At 44.8% G+C, this 20129-nt stretch overlaps 1 protein-coding gene and 1 long non-coding RNA gene across 11 annotated transcripts in view; one reads left to right on the plus strand and one right to left on the minus strand.

Annotated features, from left to right (window-relative positions):
- The window catches only part of Znf384 (zinc finger protein 384), a 31270-nt gene that overhangs the window by 8174 nt on the left and 2967 nt on the right, over positions 1–20129 (plus strand). For 2 of the 10 annotated variants that reach the window (XM_059258585.1, XM_059258586.1), the window contains exons 3-10: positions 8653–8723; positions 9019–9256; positions 9492–9539; positions 9739–10072; positions 10851–10943; positions 15912–16136; positions 16785–16967; positions 18400–18478. In XM_059258585.1, coding sequence (XP_059114568.1) covers positions 8658–8723; positions 9019–9256; positions 9492–9539; positions 9739–10072; positions 10851–10943; positions 15912–16136; positions 16785–16967; positions 18400–18478 — 1266 coding nt within the window. In that variant the 5' untranslated portion in view covers positions 8653–8657. Of the gene's footprint in view, positions 1–6243; positions 6351–8652; positions 8724–9018; positions 9257–9491; positions 9540–9738; positions 10073–10850; positions 10944–15911; positions 16137–16784; positions 16968–18399; positions 18479–20129 lie in introns of those variants that run through there. The other 8 variants (XM_059258588.1, XM_059258592.1, XM_059258589.1 and 5 more) reach the window with 8 other exon arrangements.
- LOC131907404 (uncharacterized) lies at positions 14127–18973 on the minus strand. The gene is made up of 2 exons (XR_009378390.1): positions 17673–18973; positions 14127–15139 (listed from the first exon to the last, which is right to left on the minus strand). It is a non-coding gene; the product is annotated as an uncharacterized LOC131907404 (long non-coding RNA).

The raw sequence follows: 20129 nt of genomic DNA on the forward strand, positions 1-20129 counted from the left end.
GTTCCAGGAAAAGGCGCAAAGCTACACAGAGAAACCTTGTCTCGAAAAACCATTAAAAAAAAAAAAAAAAAAAAAGATTGGCCTTTTTATTCATACTCCATTCCAAAATAAATTATATTGGAGTATATATAAGTGAATATATAAGTGAAATTTCATGAGAATATGATCTTAAACTGAATGTCAGTTTGCTATCAAAAACTATTTCTTTTTCTCACACCTTTAATCCCGGCATTTAGGAGGCAGAAGAAGGCCACTCTTGTCTACATAGTGAATTCTAGGCTGTCCAGGGCTACTTAGAGAAACTCTGTTTCAAAAACATAAAGCAACCTTAAGTTTGGGGAGCTGGAGAGAGGGCACTGCAGTTAAGAGCACTTGCTGCTCCTGCAGAGGACCCAGATTAAATTCCCAGCATCCACATGGCAATTCACACCTATCTGTGACTCCAGTTCCAGGGTCTTCAACGTTGATACAAAGCATGTGCATGGTACAAAGACATACATGCAGACAAACACCCAAACACATCAAATAAAACATTGTAAAGCCTGTGTGCCTTGGGTTGACAAGTACTACTCTCAGGTCACACTTGCTGACCGCGCGCGCGTGTGTGCGACATACGTGGAGGACAGTGGATAAATAGTGGGAGTCTGTTCTGTCCTTCCACTGTGTGGGTTCTGGGGATTGAACTCAAATCTTCAGGCTTGTGTGACAAGCACTTTGACAACTGAGCTATCTCCCCAGCGGCCCCCCCCCCCCCCCAATTTTTTAATTTAAGTGCCTGGATCAATTCACATTCCTAATGTGTTACTTCATTTGTATGGTCTTTGTTTCTACCAGAATCTCTCCCTTCTTTTGGATACATTGTCTCAGTATGTAGGCCTGGTTGGCCTTGAATTTATGCAGTCTTCCTTTCCTATAGAGTGCTGGGATTATGGGCCTGTTTACTGTGTGTGGTGTGTATGTGTGTGCGTGTGCATGCACACGTGCGCTTGTGCTCCCACATGTGTTTTCAAGATTTGTTTTACGTGTATTAGTGTTTTGCCTCTATGTATGGATGTGAACCATTTACATGCAATGTTGGAAGCAGCCCTGGAACTGGGTGTAAAGGGGGTTATGTGCTGATGCCTGGGTGCTGAGAATTGAACCCGAGTCCTCCACAAGAGCTTTAACCACAGAGCTGGCTCTCTAGTTCCGCTTTTGGGTGGGTGGGTGGTTGTTTGGTTGGTTTTTCCAGACAGGGTTTCTCTGAGTAACAGTCCTGGCTGTCCTGGAATTTGCTCTGTAGACCAGGCTGGCCACCCGCTCAGAAATCTGCCTGCCTCTACCACCACTCCCTGCTTCCTGTTTTGTTTTGTTTAATGTAATTTTTTTCTTTGACAACTTCATACGTGTGTGTAATATATATATATATTGTAATATATATATTGTTATATATATTGTTCATATTCATCCCCAATTGCCTTTTTTTAAAAGATTTATTTATTATGTATACAGTGTTCTATCTGCAGTGCAGAAGAGGGCACCAGATCTTATAAACGGTTGTGAGCCACCATGTGGTTGCTGGGAATTGAACTCAGGACCTCTGGGAGAGCAGCCAGTGCTCTTAACCTCTGAGCCATCTCTCCAGCCCCCATTACCCTTTCTTATTCCCTTCCCTTTGGACCCCTTCTTTGTTCCTACTTCATGTCTTTTTTCTTCCTATGTCTCACTGAGTTTAATTAAGATTGCATGAATGTGAATGTGGGCTTGTTTACTGAAGAAAAATGGCTCCCCATCTTCCAGCAGCCATTAACTGCCAATGATACCTCAGCTAGAGGTAGGGCCTCGTGGACCTCAGACTCATGGCAGCCTTGAACTCCCTCTGGAGGACTGGGACTATAGTAGGTATGAACCACACACTCAACTGCCTTTTTTTTTTTTTTTTTTTTTTTTTTTGGATGAGACTGGTATTTTAGAGCCCAGATTGACTTTAAATTTACTGTGCAGTTGAGGGTGATCTGCAACTCCTGCCCCCCCCCCAAGTGTTTGGTGTCATAGGAGTGTACTCCCTACCTAGCATAGCCCTTTCCTAAACCTGTTCCTTGCTGCCGCCTTGGTTTAATTACTTGTCCTCCAGATTCATTATTTGAAAAAGCAGAAGCTGGGCTTGGCGATACATGTCTTTAATTCCAGCAGCATTTGGGAAGTAGAGGCCAGTCTGGGCTATATGAGACATTATCTCAAAAACAAACAAACAAAAACAAGGACATCCAGTTGGCTCAGTGGGTAAAGTCATGCCCTGCCAAGCCTGATAACTTGAGTTCAGCCTCCAGAAACCACACAGTGGAAGGGAAGAACCAACTTGTGTAGGTTGTCCTCTGTCCTCCACATGTGTGGTATTATGTATGTAACTTCCACACACAACATAAAGAATTTTTAGTTAGGGTCTTACTCTGTAGCCCTGGCTGGCTTTGAACTCACAGAAATCTACCTGCCTCTGCCTCGTGAGTGCTAGAATTAAAGGCATGTGTCACCACTCCTACCAAAGAAAAAAAATTGTTAAACACACACACATAAATCAAAGTAACAATCCATGCTTTTTAGAATTGTCAGGTGAGTGGAGAGATGGCTTAGAGGTTAAGAGCACTGGCTGCTCTTCCAGAGGTTCTGAGTTCAATTCCCAGCAACCACACGGTAGCTCACACCCATCTAGAATTGTCAGGATTAAATGGTATACATTGTAAGGTCCTCTATCACTTTCTTGAGGACTGATTCAGCCAGGTAGAGGTACTTTCCAATCAAGCCTGGAGACTGAGTTTGGTTCCCAGAACCCGTGTCAGGTAGAAGGAGAGAATTGACTGCATAGAATTGTCCTCCAGCCTCTACGTGTGCACTGTTGCACATATGCACATACATACTGACAGCCAATACTTTTTGTTGTTGTTGTTTTGTTCTTTTTTTTGGTTTTTCGAGACAGGGTTTCTCTGTGTAGCTTTGTGCCTTTCCTGGAACTCACTTGGTAGACCAGGCTGGCTTCGAACTCACAGAGATCCGCCTGGCTCTGCCTCCCGAGTGCTGGGATTAAAGGCGTGCGCCACCACCACCCGGCGATGTTTTGTTCTTTGAGAAAGGGTTTCTTTGTGTAGTCCTGACTGCCCCGGAACTCGCTCTATAGACCACCCTGGCCTCAAACCCAGAGATTGGCCTCTGCTTCTCAAGTGCTGGGATTATAGGCTACAGCACTGTACTTTTCTTTGGGCATCCAGCTCCAAAAAATCAACATGGAGACTTACTATTAATTATGAAAGCTTGGCCTTAGCTAGGCTTGTCCCACTATCTTTTTTTTTTTTTTTTTTTTTTTTTGAGGCAGAGTTTCTCTGTGCAACAGTCCTGGCTGTCCTGGAACTCACTCTGTAGACCAGGCTGGCCTAAAACTCAGAGATCTGCTTGCCTCTGCCTCCCAAGTGCTGAGATTAAAGATGTGTACCACCATCACCTGGCACTCACTAGCTCTTTAACTTAACTTAACCCATTTCTGTTCATCTGCGTGTTGCCATGTGATTCATGGCTTTTACCTCTCCTGCATGTCTATTCCCTCTGTGACCGCTGGTGACTCCCCCTTTCTTCTTCCCAGACCCCTCTCTGTCCAGAAGTCCCTGCTATACCTCCTGCCTTGCTAGTGGCTATTTAGCTTTTATTAAACCAATTGATTGACATATCTTTACACAGTGTAAAGGAATAAATTCCACAGCACGCCATTTAAAAATATTCTTGCCAGCCACAGTGGCGCACGCCTTTAATCCCAGCACTTGGGAGGCAGAGCCAGGCTGATCTCTCTGAGTTCAAGGCCAGCCTGGGCTACAGAGCAAGATCCAGGACAGGCACCAAAACTACACAGAGAAACTCTGTCTTGGAAAAAAAAAGAAAGAAAGAAAAGAAAAGAAAAATATTCTTAATAGTCTTGAACATGATAAACAATGCTGCTGCTGCTTACATCCACGTGACTTTGTATGGCAGTGGGAGATAGCTCCAGTTGCCTATGGTAGTGGTCCTGTAGAGCTTTTTGTCCTTTTATACATTGTAGAAGGGTCTTTCCCAGAACTGAAGTAGTCTCAGAACCCCTTAGGAAGTCTTGGAGCTCTCTCTGCTTAAGGAAAATAGGAATGGGTGTAAGCTTTGTGTTCTCGTTTTCACGGATCCTTTATGGGGACATTGTTAGTTTGGGATTTCTCTTGTGAATTTTTCATATCTACAATACATTTGCTTCTTTTATTCTTTAGGGAGAAATAAAAAATTAGACCTCCCTTTTATTCTGCAGCCGAATTCTCTACTTCACTCCCTTTGTCCCTCACCATTCTTCGCTTGTTTAGTTTTGTTTTGTTAAGAGACAGGTTTCTCTGTGTAACCCTGGCTGTCCTTGAACTGAGAGATCCCACTTGCCTCTGCCTCCTGAGTGCTGGGATCAAAGGTGTGCGAAACCGTGCCCAATGACATGTCTTCTATTTTCTTTCTCTTCAGTGGAAGAGGAGAAAGACAAAGGTTATGGTTGACATTTGAGCTTCTAGCATCTTTTTGAAAATTTATACATATAGAGCCCACTATATTCAAATCAGTACAAAATAACATTTGAGTGATGTCAAGGGCAGTGGGACAACATCAATGTAGAATAGGTGATCACTGCCCCCCGAAAGTTTAGCCAGATTGGATCCCTTAAACTGTCATCAGATTGTTTCTGTTGCCTTAGGAGGTCCCGGAACTCCTTTATATAAAAGGTCAGCTAGGTTAGCATCAAAAGAATCTCACAGTCTTACTGTTCAGCTGGCCCCCAGATGTGTAGATTCACTAGGAAATGTTACACCATTGCTGGTGTGCTGTGTGGGTGTGCCTGAGATGACTGTCTTCTGAACATGAAGAAGCGTTAGACTGTTTCCTAAAGAATATGGTACAACAACTAAGTGTGTAACATTCATATTATTTTGGGGAAATATGTGTGAGGTTACCAATACATTTCTTATAACATTTGGGGTGTGTGTGTGTGTGTGTGTGTGTGTGTGTGTGTGTGTGTGTGATAGTGTGCAGTGGCATGTGCATGCCACAGTATACATGCGGAGGTCAGAGATGTGGGACATTTATTTTTTTTGCCCGCTCTGTCATTTTATAAAAGGATGCCTTGTGGGTGTAGAGGTGCTTGCTGCCAAACCTGACAGCTTGAGTTCAATCCCAGCATCCTCGTCTCGAAAGGAAAGAAGTGACTCCAATAAGAACCCCTCTAACCTTCATACATGTGCCATGGATGTGATTGAGCATGCACACTTCAGTAGTTTAAAGGGACTTGAGGGCTGGAGAGACAGCTCAGAGGTTAAGAGCACTGCTTGCTCTGACAAAGGTCCTGAGTTCAATTCCCAGCAACCACATGGTGGCTCACAACCATCTGTAATGAGATCTGGTGCCCTCTTCTGGCCTGCAGGAATATGTGCAGATAGAACACTGTATACATAATAAATAATAAATCTTAAAAAAAAAATAAAGGGACTTGAACATGTACTTTTGGTATCCATTGGGAAGGGGCCTTGGAACCAATCCCCTGGGGATACCTAGAGTGACTTTTGTAACTCAGGACCAGAATTTGGCTGGCATTGCTCATTTAGTATTGACCCTTATGTGAAGCTGTCAAAGCCACAGATTTGGTACATTCCTGTCCTTGGCTGAAATACGTTTCATCCTTTTGTAGATTTTAAGAAATTCAGAGGTTGGCAAGTTGAAAGGGGAGCTGGGCGGTGGTGGCGCGTGCCTTTAATCCCAACACTCAGGAGGCAGAGGCAGGCGGATCTCTGTGAATTCAAGGCCAGCCTGGTCTACAGAGCGAGATCCAGGATAGGCAGGCTCCAAAGCTACACAGAGAAACCCTGTCTGGAGTTGGGGGGGGGGGGTTAAAAGAGAAAAGGGACTAGAGAGATGGCCCAGCAGTTAAGAGCACTGACTGATGTTCCAGGAGACACGGGTTCAATTCCCAGGCCATCTGGTTTCTGATCACACCAGGCTAAAAAAAAAAAAAGGACCCACGTGACCCCTCTCATTTTCCTTAAAAGCTGGGCGGTGGTTGCACGAGCCTTTAATCCCAGCTTTTGGGAGGCAGAGCCAGCTGGATCTCTGTGAGTTCGAGACTAGGACAGGCACCAAAACTACACAGAAAAGCCCTGCCTCGTTAAAAAAAAATAAAAGAGGGGATGGGGGAAAGAGAGCACTGGCTTTTCTAGAGGACCTGGGTTTGATTTCCAGCATCCCTATGGCAGCTTAAAACCATCTGTAACTCTGGTCCCAAGGGGATTGGCTTCTGAGGTCACTGCATGCACATGATGCAGACATATATTCAAGTGAGTATTTATACACATAAAATTTAAAATTAAAAATTAGAGAAAGCTGGGTATGATGGCACATGCCTTTAATTCCAACACTTGAAGCAGAGGCAGGTAAATCTTTGTGAGTTCTAGGCCAACCTGACGTACATCTCAGGTTTCAGATCAGGCAGGGTTACGTGGAGATCCTGTCCCAAGGGGAAAAACATTTTTTTTTTCCTGCCTGGACTTGTTTGTTGGAAGTGTTTCCCACTCTCTGGAGTCAGCCTACTGGCTTCACTGTCTCTCTAGGCTGGTGTCTGCCATCAGCCCCAGCGCGTCCTCCTTGGAAGTGGCTTCACTTGTGCTCACAACCCTTCCTTCATTTCCTGAAAGCTGGCTGGCTGCTCTTGACTCAGCACAGTGTCTTTTGGTGGTGGTGGTGGGTTTTTTTTCGAGACAAGGTTTCTCTGTGAAACAGTCCTGACTGTCCTGGAACTCACTCTGTAGACCAAGCTGGCCTTGAACTCACAGAGCTCCACCTGCCTCTGCCTCTTGAGTTGCTGGGATTAAAGGTGTGCGCCACCACCGCCCAGCCTGGTGTTTTTTAGTTGATACTTGCTAATTGGCCATATTTATGAAGGATAATGTGATAATTTGATACATGGATTCTAACATGTAATTAGGGTACTTGACATTTCCTTCTCCTTAAAAAAATTATTCTTTGGTGGCAGCGTGTATTCCTGCTTTTCCTTTTTCTGTTCCACTATTCTTATTAGTTATTAATTTTTACATATGGTCTCACTGTGTAGCACCAGCTGGCCTGCAACTGTTTACATAGACCAGGCTACCTTGGCACTCACAGAGGTTTGTCTACTTCTACCTCCTGAGCGCTTGGATTAAAGATGTTTCCACAAGCAGCCCAATTATTATTGTATACATGCGTATGTCTGTGCATGCATACCATGGTGTGTGTGTGTGTGTGTGTTTAGGTAGGTCAGTCAGCATATAACTTTTGTGTCATCAGGTCTCTCCTTCCACTTTACATGGGCTCCAGAGATCAACCTAGGTCCTGCCGGGTGGTGGTGGCGCGTGGTGGTGGCGCATGCCATTAATCCCAGCAACTCAGGAGGCAGAGGCAGGAGGATCTCTGAGTTCAAGGCCAGCCTGGTCTACAGAGTGAGTTCCAGGACAGCCAGGACTGTTTCACAGAGAAACCCTGACTCGGAAAACCAAAGGGGGAAGTGGGTGGGAAACTGGGTTCCTAGGCCTGTGCAGAAGTTCCCTTCCCTGCAGAGCCATCATTCTGGCCCGCCACCGTTCTCTGTGTCCCCTACCTCCCTTGTGTAGGGGAATCAAACCCAGGGCCTCACACATACCAGACAGGTGCTAAGCCACCCCTCCAACCTCAAACTCCTTACCTACCCTCTTGGAGGGTCTTTCCTGGTCTAGGCAGCTGCCCTTAACCAAGCATACTGCCAATGAAGCCTTCCAGAGTGAGGTGATCAGATTAGGAAATTAGATTTTGTACTGAATTGTAGTTGTTTTACTTTGTTTTTTTCTACTTTAGTTTTTTTGGGGGGTGGGGGTGGGGGATGACAAAGTTCTAGAACAGCCAGAGCTGTTACATAGAGAAACCTTGAGGGAGAAAAAAAATGTGTGTGCAAGTGCATCCTATAATCCTAGATAGACAGGAGGCTGAAGGAGGAGGATCACCATTTGGAGGCTAGCTTGAACTGTTGAGTTGTTCAGGTTCCTGCCAGACTGAAATCTTTTCAAGCTGTGTAGAATTGCAGTTCATACATGTGTTAATTGGAAATCTGAGAGAAAAAAAAAACTTTTTTTCAAGGAAAATGGATGTAAGTAATGAAAGAGGGAACAATTAAAGATAACATGGCTGTTTCCAAGCTTATGAATGATTTGCTGTGTGTGGCCATAGGTACATCTCTTTTCCATAACTTCATTTCTCTTCAAAGTGAAATACCAATTCTGGTTTTTTGAAGTTTGGCAAACGTTTTATGACTCAATGAGATGCACATAAATTTTGTCATAAACATTAAAAACAGTATGGTAGGCCATACTGCTCAGTGGTTGTTTCTATTCATCTGTTATTTTTAGAGAGTGTTTCAGTAAGTAGTCCTCACTGGCCTTAGCCTCTAGCTTCCTGAGTGCTGAGATTACAGCCCAGTGCCACTTTGTCTGGTCTAGACATTGAGATCATGACTTAATTCCCAACTATGTGGTCAGGTGCTAGACACCAGAATTCCATCACCTACTCTGCTCCATTACTAGCATTCAGTAGTTATTCCCAGGTGTGATGTGGTGCTCTGTCTCTTTTCAGGTAGAATGGAAGAGTCTCACTTCAATTCTAACCCATACTTCTGGCCTTCTATCCCCACAGTCTCAGGGCAGGTAAGTGGTGTGTGTTTTATTTTCCCAGTATTCATTTCAGCTCTGAGAAGTGAGTTCTTCGTGATGCTTCTACTGTGTGGAAGCTGAAGCAAAGTAAAACACACCTTGTTCCACTGAGTCCATTATCACTGAGAGTTCTGTAGTATTTGGGTCTGGCTCCTGTCCAGAAACAGATAATCAACTCCTTGTTCCTTGATCTCCAAGGAGAAGACAATGGAACGTCTTTATGGAGCAGACAAAAATCAGGCTTGCTCAGTCTGAAGAGGGTACTCCTCTTCCCCTCCTTTTCTTTTAGATTGAAAATACAATGTTCATCAACAAGATGAAGGATCAGCTCTTGCCAGAAAAGGGCTGTGGACTGGCGCCACCTCACTACCCCACTTTGCTGACAGTGCCTGCCTCAGTGTCTCTGTCCTCTGGCATTAGCATGGACACAGAGTCCAAGTCAGAACAGCTGACCCCGCACAGTCAGGCATCTGTCACCCAGAACATTACTGTGGTCCCTGTACCATCTACAGGACTGATGACTGCAGGTAAGCGCCCTTACTTCTCTCCAATCTGAGGTGTTGATCTCTCCTGATCAGTACCCCAGTCTGGAGGGCTCTGAGGACATGGGGAGTGGGGTATGTGTTTAATTCCTCAATCAGATTTTTATTAAGTGCCTACTGTGTACCTAGCAATGTGCTAGGCATTGTGGGGGATACAAAGAAGTAGAAGATGCGGTCCCTGCCTTTGAGGAGGTGACATTCTTTCCTTCTCTGAATCAAGGAGTCTCCTGTTCTCAGAGGTGGAGAAGAGAAGGGAGTCAATCAAGGGGTAAATTTCACTGTTACCAGGGGGGCTGGGGACAGGGGTTAGGAAACCATTATTTTTGTATAGGGTTTGGGGGTTCCTGTATTGTAGTGGGCTGGAGGGTGGTGGTGCGGGGTTAATTAGACAACTATCTGGGGGAAATGAAGTAGATTAGGTCAGAGGTGAACAGCATGACCCCATCTCCTTTTTCTGCCAATCCTAGGTCCTGGTTTGGTAATCACATCCCCCTCAGGCTCTCTTGTGACCACAGCCTCATCAGCTCAGACCTTCCCTATTTCGGCTCCCATGATTGTCTCAGCTCTTCCCCCTGGCTCACAAGCCCTGCAGGTGGTCCCTGACCTCTCCAAGAAGGTAGCATCAACCCTAACTGAGGAAGGAGGCGGAGGTGGTGGTGGAGGTGGCAATGTGGCTCCTCCTAAACCTCCTCGGGGCCGCAAGAAGAAGCGGATGCTGGAATCAGGGCTTCCTGAGATGAGTGACCCTTACGTCCTTGCCCCCGATGACGATGACCATCAGAAAGATGGCAAGACCTACAGGTAGGACTCAAAGCCAGGGGCACGATGGGTTTGAGGGTCACTGTTTCGAGCCTCCCCTATCTTCTTTGGGTCCTGCCCCAAGTCGGGCTCTGCTCTCAGCGGCTGTCCACCTGAGCGCCACTTGCATGTCCAGGTGCCCTGTGCTCTGATAGGAAGGTGCAGCTGCGGCCCTCGCAGCTGTTAGACCCCTCGTTCCACTGCCCCTTTGAAAACTCAGCTTGCCAGGCTCCTTAACGGATTTTTGAGTGACAGGAGAGTTTCTCTCTTGTAATAAAGCTTCAGACTGGGCTCCAATGTCTGCAGCTCCCTTTTTTCCTTTCTGTTTCTTATTTTCAAGAAATCTTTCTGGTAAGCACCTTAGCTAACCCTGTGCCATCCGCCAGCTCTTGGGCTGTGTTGAGCACTGAGCCCATTAGCCCCTGCATGGTTGGGATGGGAGGAATAGTATTCTTATAAAATGACTTGTTTGCTCACTTTCCAATTCACGGAAGTCATTTTGATCCTCCACTTTCTTTCCCGTTGTCCCCTCCAAAAGAGCATATGCATATTTGCATGTGGCACTGTGTACAGAGAAATCCTTGCCCTTTGAATGTTGAAACAACTTGAATCTCATTGAGAGCTGTCAGAGTCCCTAGTGGGTTTTGGAGACTTGGTCCCAATGTGCACAATGGGTTATTTATCACAGCTTTGACATATATAGACAGGGGCAGATTTGCATGGCTGGGAGACTGGTTCTGTCCTTAGTGTACCGAGATGGGCAATGTTGTTCCCATTTTAGGAGCGAAGGGAACTGCGGCACAGGAAATGGACAGAGCCTTGGGCTCATGGATTCAGTTCCCGGCTCCACCACGAACTTGCTGTGTGACCCTGGGCAAGTCCTTTCCCCCTCTCTGCGCCTCAGTTTCCTCATCTGTAAAATGGGGAGAATTCTTTGTATGCCTCCCATTTGTTGGGAGTACAGATAATCTTTAAAATGTTGGGAAGTTCAGAAAGATGAGAACTAATCATTACTTAGCATTATTTACTTGAATTGTATAGTTCTATGGAGAGTATCCACAAGTACACTGTTTAAATACCTCTTTCTACGTGAAAAAGAGGGCGGTGTTGCTATGCAGAATATATTGAGCACTGCAGAATTCCAGCTGTAATTCAGAAGTTCATTGTAGCTTTATTATTACAGGTGTACCCCACTTTATACAATAAGTGTTCCTGGAAAATGTTTACATCATACCATATTATAAAGGTACCTGACAAGTTTGATTCATTTAAAGGCATTCTTTTATTATATCAGTTGAAATGAAAATCCCTTTTAACTTGATTGCGTAGATACCTGGAATTTTTTTTTTTTTTTTTTTTTTTAATGTATTTGCTTAAAGTGAGGTCATTGTGACATGAGATGCATTTATATGACATGTTGAAGTAGTGGAGGCAGCCCTTCTGGTTAACTAGGGCCCTTAATTCTGCCAGTTCATTTTTCTCTCCACACTAAAATTATTCTGAATTTCCCAACTATGTATGAATATTTCCATGTATATGTATAAAGAATTGTGAATACCCAGTTGGAAGGAAGCCTTCTAGGATGTTCTACCTTCAGTGTTTTTGAAATTCTTGAAAGCCTCCACACTTGATTAAAGGGAACCCTGAAATTGTTCTGTGACTAATTATATCCTGGTTGAAAAATATTCCTTCAGAAACTTAAAATTCTAAAGTCCAAAAGAATCTTCTAAATCACAAAGAATTCTGGCTTTCTTTCTTATTGTGCATTTGAACTTAAAAAATAATCCTGAAGCCGGGCAGTGATGGTGCACGCCTTTAGTCCCAGCACTCGGGAGGCAGAGCGGGTGGATCTCTGAGTTCAAGCCCAGCCTGGTCTACAGAGTGAGTTCCAGGACAGCCAGGGCTATTAGACAGAGAAACCCTGTCTCAAACAAAAACAAAAAAGAGTCCTGATTTTGGTGCCTGTGTATGTGAACTACTTCTGTCCTGGTTGTCAGTAGCATGACTGGGTATTGGAGGAATTGGGTGCTGTTGCTATGGACAAGTTAGCTTAGCTCGAAGGCTTTGTTCTTATCTGTGAAATAAATGGGAAGGTCAGTCAGATTGATCTGTTGTATGAAAATAATTTGAGGGGAAATCTGAACATTTAAATTGTTGTCAGCATCTTAGAAAGAAAAAGCTGGGATAATAATTCAAAGTGATTATTGAATCCCAGGCCATTCTTGTATTGCCTACCATTCTTACTGTATCTGGTACACATGGTGTCCATTGAAGTAATGGACTAAATGATGTTCGGTGCTAGCTTTGCCTTCCCACTGCCACAGCTGTCCTGAATCAGATTTCTAACCACCCAGTACCCTACAGTAAAGGACTTACTTGACTTCTTAGGGCTCCCAGAGTTTTAAAATACAGGTTAAATATTCCCTGTCCAAAAGTGGTTGAGACTTTGGCTTTTTTTTTTTTTTTTTCAAATTTTGGAATATTTGCACATATATAATGAGATACCTTGGGGATGGGGCCCAAATCTGATCATGGAAATTTGTTAAGCTGGATGTGGTGACTGGAGCACACCAGCAATCTCAGTACTCGGGAGGCTGAGGCAGAAGGGTCAGGAGTTCAGTGCCATCCTGGTCTATATAGCCTCTCAAACCAAAAATAGAGTCAGTTGCTGTGGTGCTGCTGTGAGACTCTGTTGGGTCTGCCAGCCTATCTTAGTCCTGACTCAGAAAGGTGCAACTTCCTCTCTCCAGATAGTGGCTAAACTTAGCGGTGCTCTCCCTGACACTCTGGACTTTCTCACATTTTGTCTGAAGTTTATCCAACCCATGTATCTGCTGGGCCGTCCTGTGGCTGAACCTCAAAAAGGCATGGCTTTCTTTTCCATCTCCATCCTTCAGGCATCTGCCAAACTTTACAGCTTGCCTTCTCTGCAGTTTTTCTTTTGAACTTTAATAAAATTGTATTCAAGCTTTAAATAAAAGAAAGGCATTAATTTGTTTCAAATATACCTTATATAGGTAGCCTAAAGGTAATTCTTCATAGTATTTTTAGTGGACCTGTGTTTTGACTTCCTTCTGTACCATGAAGTAACATGTGGAATTTTCCACTTACGGTGTGATGTCAGTACTTAGAAAGTTTTGTCTACCTTTACCTGGCAGGTAGACAGACAGACAGCCTCTGCAGGAATACTTCTAGTGCCAGGACTACGGGGTTGGCTTAGTTTGTGGCATTATAGTGAATAGCTTGCCCTTTGACAAAGGTTTTTGGAGTGTTGGGGTTCCTTTTTACAGAATTAGGAGAATACCTGCCAGGTTATTTTGAGTAGAAACAAAGGTGTTTTAAAGGGCCTACCCCGTCCCTGTCGGTCTTGAGCAGCAGTCCTGGTCGTCACAATGGCCATCTGACCGTTGGCATTGGCATCATACCCTAGAATCCTTGTAGACTAGTTATTCTGTTGCCAGTGCTTTGTTTTGTTTTGAGACAAGCTGGCCTTGAACTCGGGATTGTCCTGCCTCTCCTCAAGTGCTGAGATGACAGGCATGTGTAATTGCAGCCAGTTTGTCAGTCTGGTTTCAGTTAGTTTTTCAGAGTCGTCTCTAGTTAAAGCTTTGAAGATTGGTTTCTTTCTGGTTTCTTAACACAGAGTCTCTCACTGGAGCCCAAGCTGGAGTACAAGCCCATTGCAGGCCTGCCTTAGTCTCCCGAGTGCTAGGACTATTTTCTGTTTCATAATTGACTTACACTTCAGGGGTGATGGGGTTTGAATGAAAATGTATGGATTAAATTTACTATTTGAATTCCAGTGTGTTGGGGCTGAGGTTACAGTTCTCTAGTAGAGCACTTCCTGGTGTGTGGCAAGGCCTGGGTTCATGCCCCAGCACTTTAAAACATTTTTTAAGCAATGAACACGTTATACCTGAACTGAGAAATTTAGTTATCTAAGGAACTGATTTGGTAACTTTAGTTCAGTGTCCTATAAGTGGCATTATGTCCAGTTGCTAACCTTATCTTTGTAAAACACTTGCATCATCATCGGCTCACCCATCAAAACTGAGACTGTTAGCAATAATGGCATTTTATTAATAAAGAACATTTAGCTTACCTTTGATGGTCCTGGGTGCTTGCTGGCCCTTCTAGAGGCAAAAGTGAGTATCTTCATTTTAAAGAGCAGAAGACTGAGATGTAGGTTAACGGGCAACCTGCAACTGACTCTGTTGGACTAGAGCCGGGTGTCTGGACTCCCATTGACTCTTTACTTTGGACCATGCTGATCTTTCCTGCAGTGTTTGGGTGTCTCATTCGATAGCCAATGACTGATAAACTGGTAGTCAGAGTTTTCTTCAGACTTTGAAAATTGGTTATCAGTCACTAGGATCTTAGTGAAAGCATTAATACAGAGACCACAACAGTGATACCATTTTCTCAGAGGGAATTTGTTCTAGTCTCGATCACAGCTATTTTCAAAACATTCTTCTGAAATGAAAAGAATGCAAGAATCATCATCCCATACCCTTTGATGCCCAGTTTACAAAGATAAGGTGGAGAGGAGAGCAGCTTACCCCCGTGGCCTGGCTTCAGACCACCTCCCTTTCTGCTAACTCACAGTGTGCCCTGGCAAGCTGTTTCTAACTCAGGTATAGAAAGCTTGTACTCAGCAAAGTCTAAGAGGATATGGCTTAACTCTGAGAGAGACCTCCTCATTTGATATTGTTGAGTAGTGTCAGAACAGGAAGCATCCACTGAGTCAGGTGACTAGAAAAAGGGTATTCAGGTGCTGTTCATTAACCCAGGGGTGGCAGCATTGTCTCCATGTGCTAAGAAAAAGGAAAGGTTTAGCATAGAGTGTCATTACTTTTCAATTCTTTTTTCTTGTTAAGTTTTAAGGATTATAATCTACTACTAACCGTTACCTTGGCTTGTTTCAAAAGTGGGTCTGATTTGATTGGCTTGAGACTGGGAGCAGGGCAGGTGATTAATGGAACATCAGCTATGGGGTAGAGATCAGATATGGGTTGGGAAAGCCCCTCCAAACAGTTCTGGTACTTTCCATCTCCATCTCTTTAGCCGTCACTACAAAAAGGAAGTAGGGAAAGTCACTGAGAAGACAACTGTCTGGAGATGGAAGGTCTTAATCTAATCAGTTTTCCTTCATTATTGCATGGGGGGGGGCCTTGGAAAATACAACGGGACAGATAAACATGGAGAAGCTGGGAGTGGGAGTTACCTGGAGAAGTTTGTGGTTCTCAACCTGTGGGTCAGTCCCCTTTGGGGGTGTCAAACAACCCTTTCACAGGGGTTGCCTAAGACCATTGGAAAACACATTTACAATTCATAGCAGTAGCAAAATTAGTTATGAAGTAGCAGTGAAATAATTATGTGGTTGGAGGACACCACATCAGGAAGAACTGTATTAAAGGGTCACAGTATTAGGAAGGTTGAGAACCACTGCTCTGTATTCACCCAGATCATAATATTTACCTGTCTTACCAGGGTTGAATGCTTATTTTTGTACACTCAGGGTATCTAGTCATTTATTAAGCATTTATTGGGTATTTCTGAGTGCTTGACACTGTGTTAGCTTAGGCAATAAAGAGAAATAAGAGGCCAGGCATGATGATACATAGCTATAATCCCAGCATTTGGGAGGTAAGAAATAAGAGGGTCATGAGTTCAAGGCCAGCTTGAGCTGCATGAGACCCTTTCTTTGAAAAGAAAAAGCTACAAGCCTTACCATGTAGTTGGAATCGGAGATGGGGTCAGTTAGATGGGCTTCTCTTGGCAGGTGTTAGGCTCAGCAGCACCTCCTGGTTGAAAGGCTCTAACATTGCCCTTGCTTGGCCAGGTGCCGGATGTGCTCACTGACCTTCTACTCAAAGTCGGAGATGCAGATCCACTCCAAGTCACACACCGAGACCAAGCCCCACAAGTGCCCGCACTGCTCCAAGACCTTCGCCAACAGCTCCTACCTGGCCCAGCACATCCGAATCCACTCAGGGGCCAAGCCCTATAGTTGTAACTTTTGTGAGAAATCCTTCCGCCAGCTCTCCCATCTGCAGCAGCACACCCGGTAAGGCTGCTCTGACCTCTACCTGGCTATAAAACTCCCAAGGCCATGTGGCCTGTGCCAACTGTTCTCTCCTTTGCCTTTGGAAATCTTATTCTCTTGTTACTGTCTGAAAATTAAACTATGTATCCTAGCAGTGTGGGGGCCTTGAAAATTGTGATTTCCGGTCCCCAACTCTGGAACAATTTTTGTGGTTTCTCTCTGTGTCTGTTTGGAAATCTTCTACAGAGCAGACCCCGCTTTTACTATATGCTTCAGTTCAGAGCCATGGTGTGCATTCAACTTCAGGTCCATGGGGAACAGGCGGTATTGGCCTCTGTTCAAATTGCTATTTGGAAACAGGGTAACTGTGGTGAGTGTGCAACCTTAGGAAGAGGCCCAGGGTTGACAAGACTGAATACTGTAAGGTCACCAGGAGCCATGGGTTGCAGCTCTTCATCATCTCACTGCCATTCTAGCCACCGACTTGCAGTCAGCAACAACCTAGACGTGGGTGTCCTCTTCATTAGCCTCTCCAGCCGGAGCTTGATGGGAGGAGGGAGGAGGGGGTGCTCTCATCCGTCAAGCAACATCATTTCACCCAGCAGAGAGCTGAGCCCGTGGTGTCGAACTGCTTCCTCCTCCCCCCTTCCCTCCTCTCCTCTTCGGCAGGATTCACTCCAAGATGCACACGGAGACCATCAAGCCCCACAAGTGCCCGCACTGCTCCAAGACCTTCGCCAACACCTCCTACCTGGCCCAGCACCTCCGAATCCACTCGGGGGCCAAGCCCTACAACTGTTCCTACTGCCAGAAGGCCTTCCGCCAGCTCTCCCACCTCCAGCAGCACACACGGTAAGGGAGAGGGGCGGGCTACTGATCCCGCCCCGCTGGCATGCCCTCCCCAACCCCCGCCCCGGACACACACAACCACCCGCATGCGGGGGGCGGGGGAGAGACCTGGCTGGAGGTGAGACCTGGCTGGAGGAGAATATGACTGGCAACAGAGAGGAAAGAACTGGATGCCAAGAGAACCTTTCTGGAGCACAAACCGTTTCAAAAAGACACAGTGATTGTTTGGTATTTCTTGATTGATTAAAGAGAGACAAACTTGGAACAAAGACGACCATCTCCTTCACTTTCCTCCCTGAAAATACCAAGCACACATCTTACCAGATTTCTTCTTTGGTGCTAAGCAGAGACATTCGATTTCAGAAGACCTTCTGGCCCTCAAGACACTAATTACGAGTGGGAGACATAATCACTTATAAGCTGGCACCAGCCTGGATATCACACTCACAGCAACAAGCAAGAGTCCAAGGAATGTAGTCCAAGAGTAGAGCACAAATGGAAACTGAGAACTGAAAGCCACCTGAAGGAGCTCCTACTTCATCAAGAGGATTCTCACATCTGATCCATCACTGTGGCCTTACTAGGGGAAGGGAGTCTGACACTAGAAGAGCTGATGGTTTCCTTTGGTGATACCTCAAGATGAAGTGGAGTCCAGACTCTTGGCAACTGGCCATCTCACCCTGCTTCTTATGGATGTGATGTTCTTACCCAAAAGTGATCAGACACTGTCTTGAGTTTACTGTCTTCATACATTTGAGGCTTTATCACAGATGGTTCTGAAGTCCCTGAAAAGGAGCAGGTGTTGGTACATCCTCCTGTCTTGAGCTTATCTTAGTAGATAAGCTCAAGATTCCCTGTGGTGTAGGGAAGGTTAGATTGGTTCTAACCTCAGGATTTCCTGTTGGTAAGGGCTTAAACTGGGGGAAAAAATCCCTAGGAATTTCCATGAGTTTCCACTAATGTCACCACTACTTTCAACAATCATTGTAACTTGTCCTTTGATTTCAGAACTATCTCTGGCTATGATGCTCAAGGTTGAAGGAACAGTTTCTGGGGACCAAGGAGGAAGTGTTATGTATTTTTCTTTTTTCCTTACAATTGTAGTTACCTTTTGTTTCTGAACATTCACTGCGGGATGGTTACTGTAGGAGCAGATTTATATACCAAATCATGATCTGCCTGTGTCCTGGATGCCGAGGCCTCAGTCCCTTTTCTCCCAGCACAATGAGGCTCTCCTTGAGCTCAGTGCTACAGACAGTGACCAGAAATCAGGCACTTGAAACCACTCCAGGTCAGAGAGGAGCTAAAGCTAGTGCCTCATGCAGGTGCATCTGAGCAGCTTCCTCAGGAGACAACCTGAAGAACCTGAGTCTGGTACGGAGCTAATCTATAGTGACCTTGCTGATGGCCGTACTCCTTTTTTCATCCTCTGCAGAATCCACACCGGTGATAGACCATACAAATGTGCACACCCGGGCTGTGAGAAGGCCTTCACACAACTCTCCAATCTGCAGGTGAGTATCTGGTTTCCACATAAGACCTTGAGTTTGAGACTTGGGAGTGACATTTGGCTAGTACAGATTCTCAGAGGTTTTCAGAAGAACTAAATTCTCTTTAAAATTACTGAGGTGAAGCTAGACCTGCTAGCCTTTAATCCCAGCTATTTGGAAGGCTGAGGCAGAGGATCCAAAGTTCAGGGCCTGGCTGTGGTACAAAATGAGCTCAGGTCTTAATGATAACAGTTTCTCAACATTTAAGAAAATAAAAGAGTTGAGGAGTTAGCTCCCCAACGACAGTAAAGTGCTTGCCACAAACATGAAGGTGTGATTGATCCCTAGATCCTACTTTAAAAAAAAAACAAGGGCTGGAGAGGTGGCTCAGAGGTTAAGAGCAGTGGCTGTTCATCCAGAGGTCCTGAGTTCAATTCCCAGCAACCACATGGTGGTTCACAACCATCTGTAATGAGATCTGGTGCCCTCTTCTAGCCTGCAGGCACACATGCAGGCTGAACACTGTATACATAATAAATAAATTTAAAAAAAAAAAAAAAAAAAAAACAGTAGTTTTGGTATGAGCTTGTTACCCCCAGCACTGGGAAAGTGGACAAAGGCAGGTCTTTGGAGCTCTTTGCCAGCAATCCTGACCACATTGGCTAGCCCCAGGCCAATGAGAAAACAAGGTGGGGGTTCCTGAGTAGTGACACCAAAGTTGTCACTAGCCGCCACATGCATGTGCAACTGAACACACACCCAAAATACTGTTTTTAAAAGACTAAGGGCTGATGAGATGGCTCAGTGGTTAAACATACATATCATGCAAGCCTGACTACCTGAGTTGGACCCCTAGAGCCAACAGTGCAAGAAGAGAACTAACTCATAAAAGGTATCCATTATCTTCTACCCATGTGCCATGACAGGTACACCCACAATAATAAAATTTAAAGGAAAGAAGGATTGATTCCGTAACTCACTAATAGAGAACTAACTCATAAAAGGTATCCATTATCCTCTACCCATGTGCCATGACAGGTACACCCACAATAATAAAATTTAAAGGAAAGGAGGATTGATTCCGTAACTCACTAATAGTACTTGCCTACATGTGCCAGGCTGTAGTAGGTTCAGAGTGCAATACCACATTTTAACAAAAACAGGACCCGTAGGTGGCTAGGAATGGTGGCATGTGCTGGACTACATAGTCAGAAAACAGAAACAGAAAATTAGGGTCTGGAGAAATGGCTGAGCTTAGAGTCCCCATATCAGGTAGCTTACCACCACCTACCTAGAACTCCAACTCCGGGGAACCCAGTGCTCTTCTGACCTCCCCAGGCACCTGTACAAATATGTATATAAAAATAAATGTTCAGCCGGGTGGTGGTGGCGCACACCTTTAATCCCAGCATTCGGGAGGCAGAGGCAGGCGGATCTCTGTGAGTTCGAGGCCAGCCTGGACTACAGAGGGAATTCCAGGAAAGGTGCAAAGCTACACAGAGAAACTCTGTCTCGAAAAACCAAAAAAAAAAAAAAAAAAAAAAGTGCAAAAACAGCTGACAACCTGGGCTACATGAAACTCTCAGAAAACAAAGCAAAAAAGTAATCACAATATATAAAACAATTGCATGTTAGCATTAATAGAAATAAATATTCCCAAATCCCACTAAAGGAA

This window comes from Peromyscus eremicus, chromosome 3, assembly GCF_949786415.1.
Source record: "Peromyscus eremicus chromosome 3, PerEre_H2_v1, whole genome shotgun sequence".
Classification (NCBI taxonomy): domain Eukaryota; kingdom Metazoa; phylum Chordata; class Mammalia; order Rodentia; family Cricetidae; genus Peromyscus; species Peromyscus eremicus.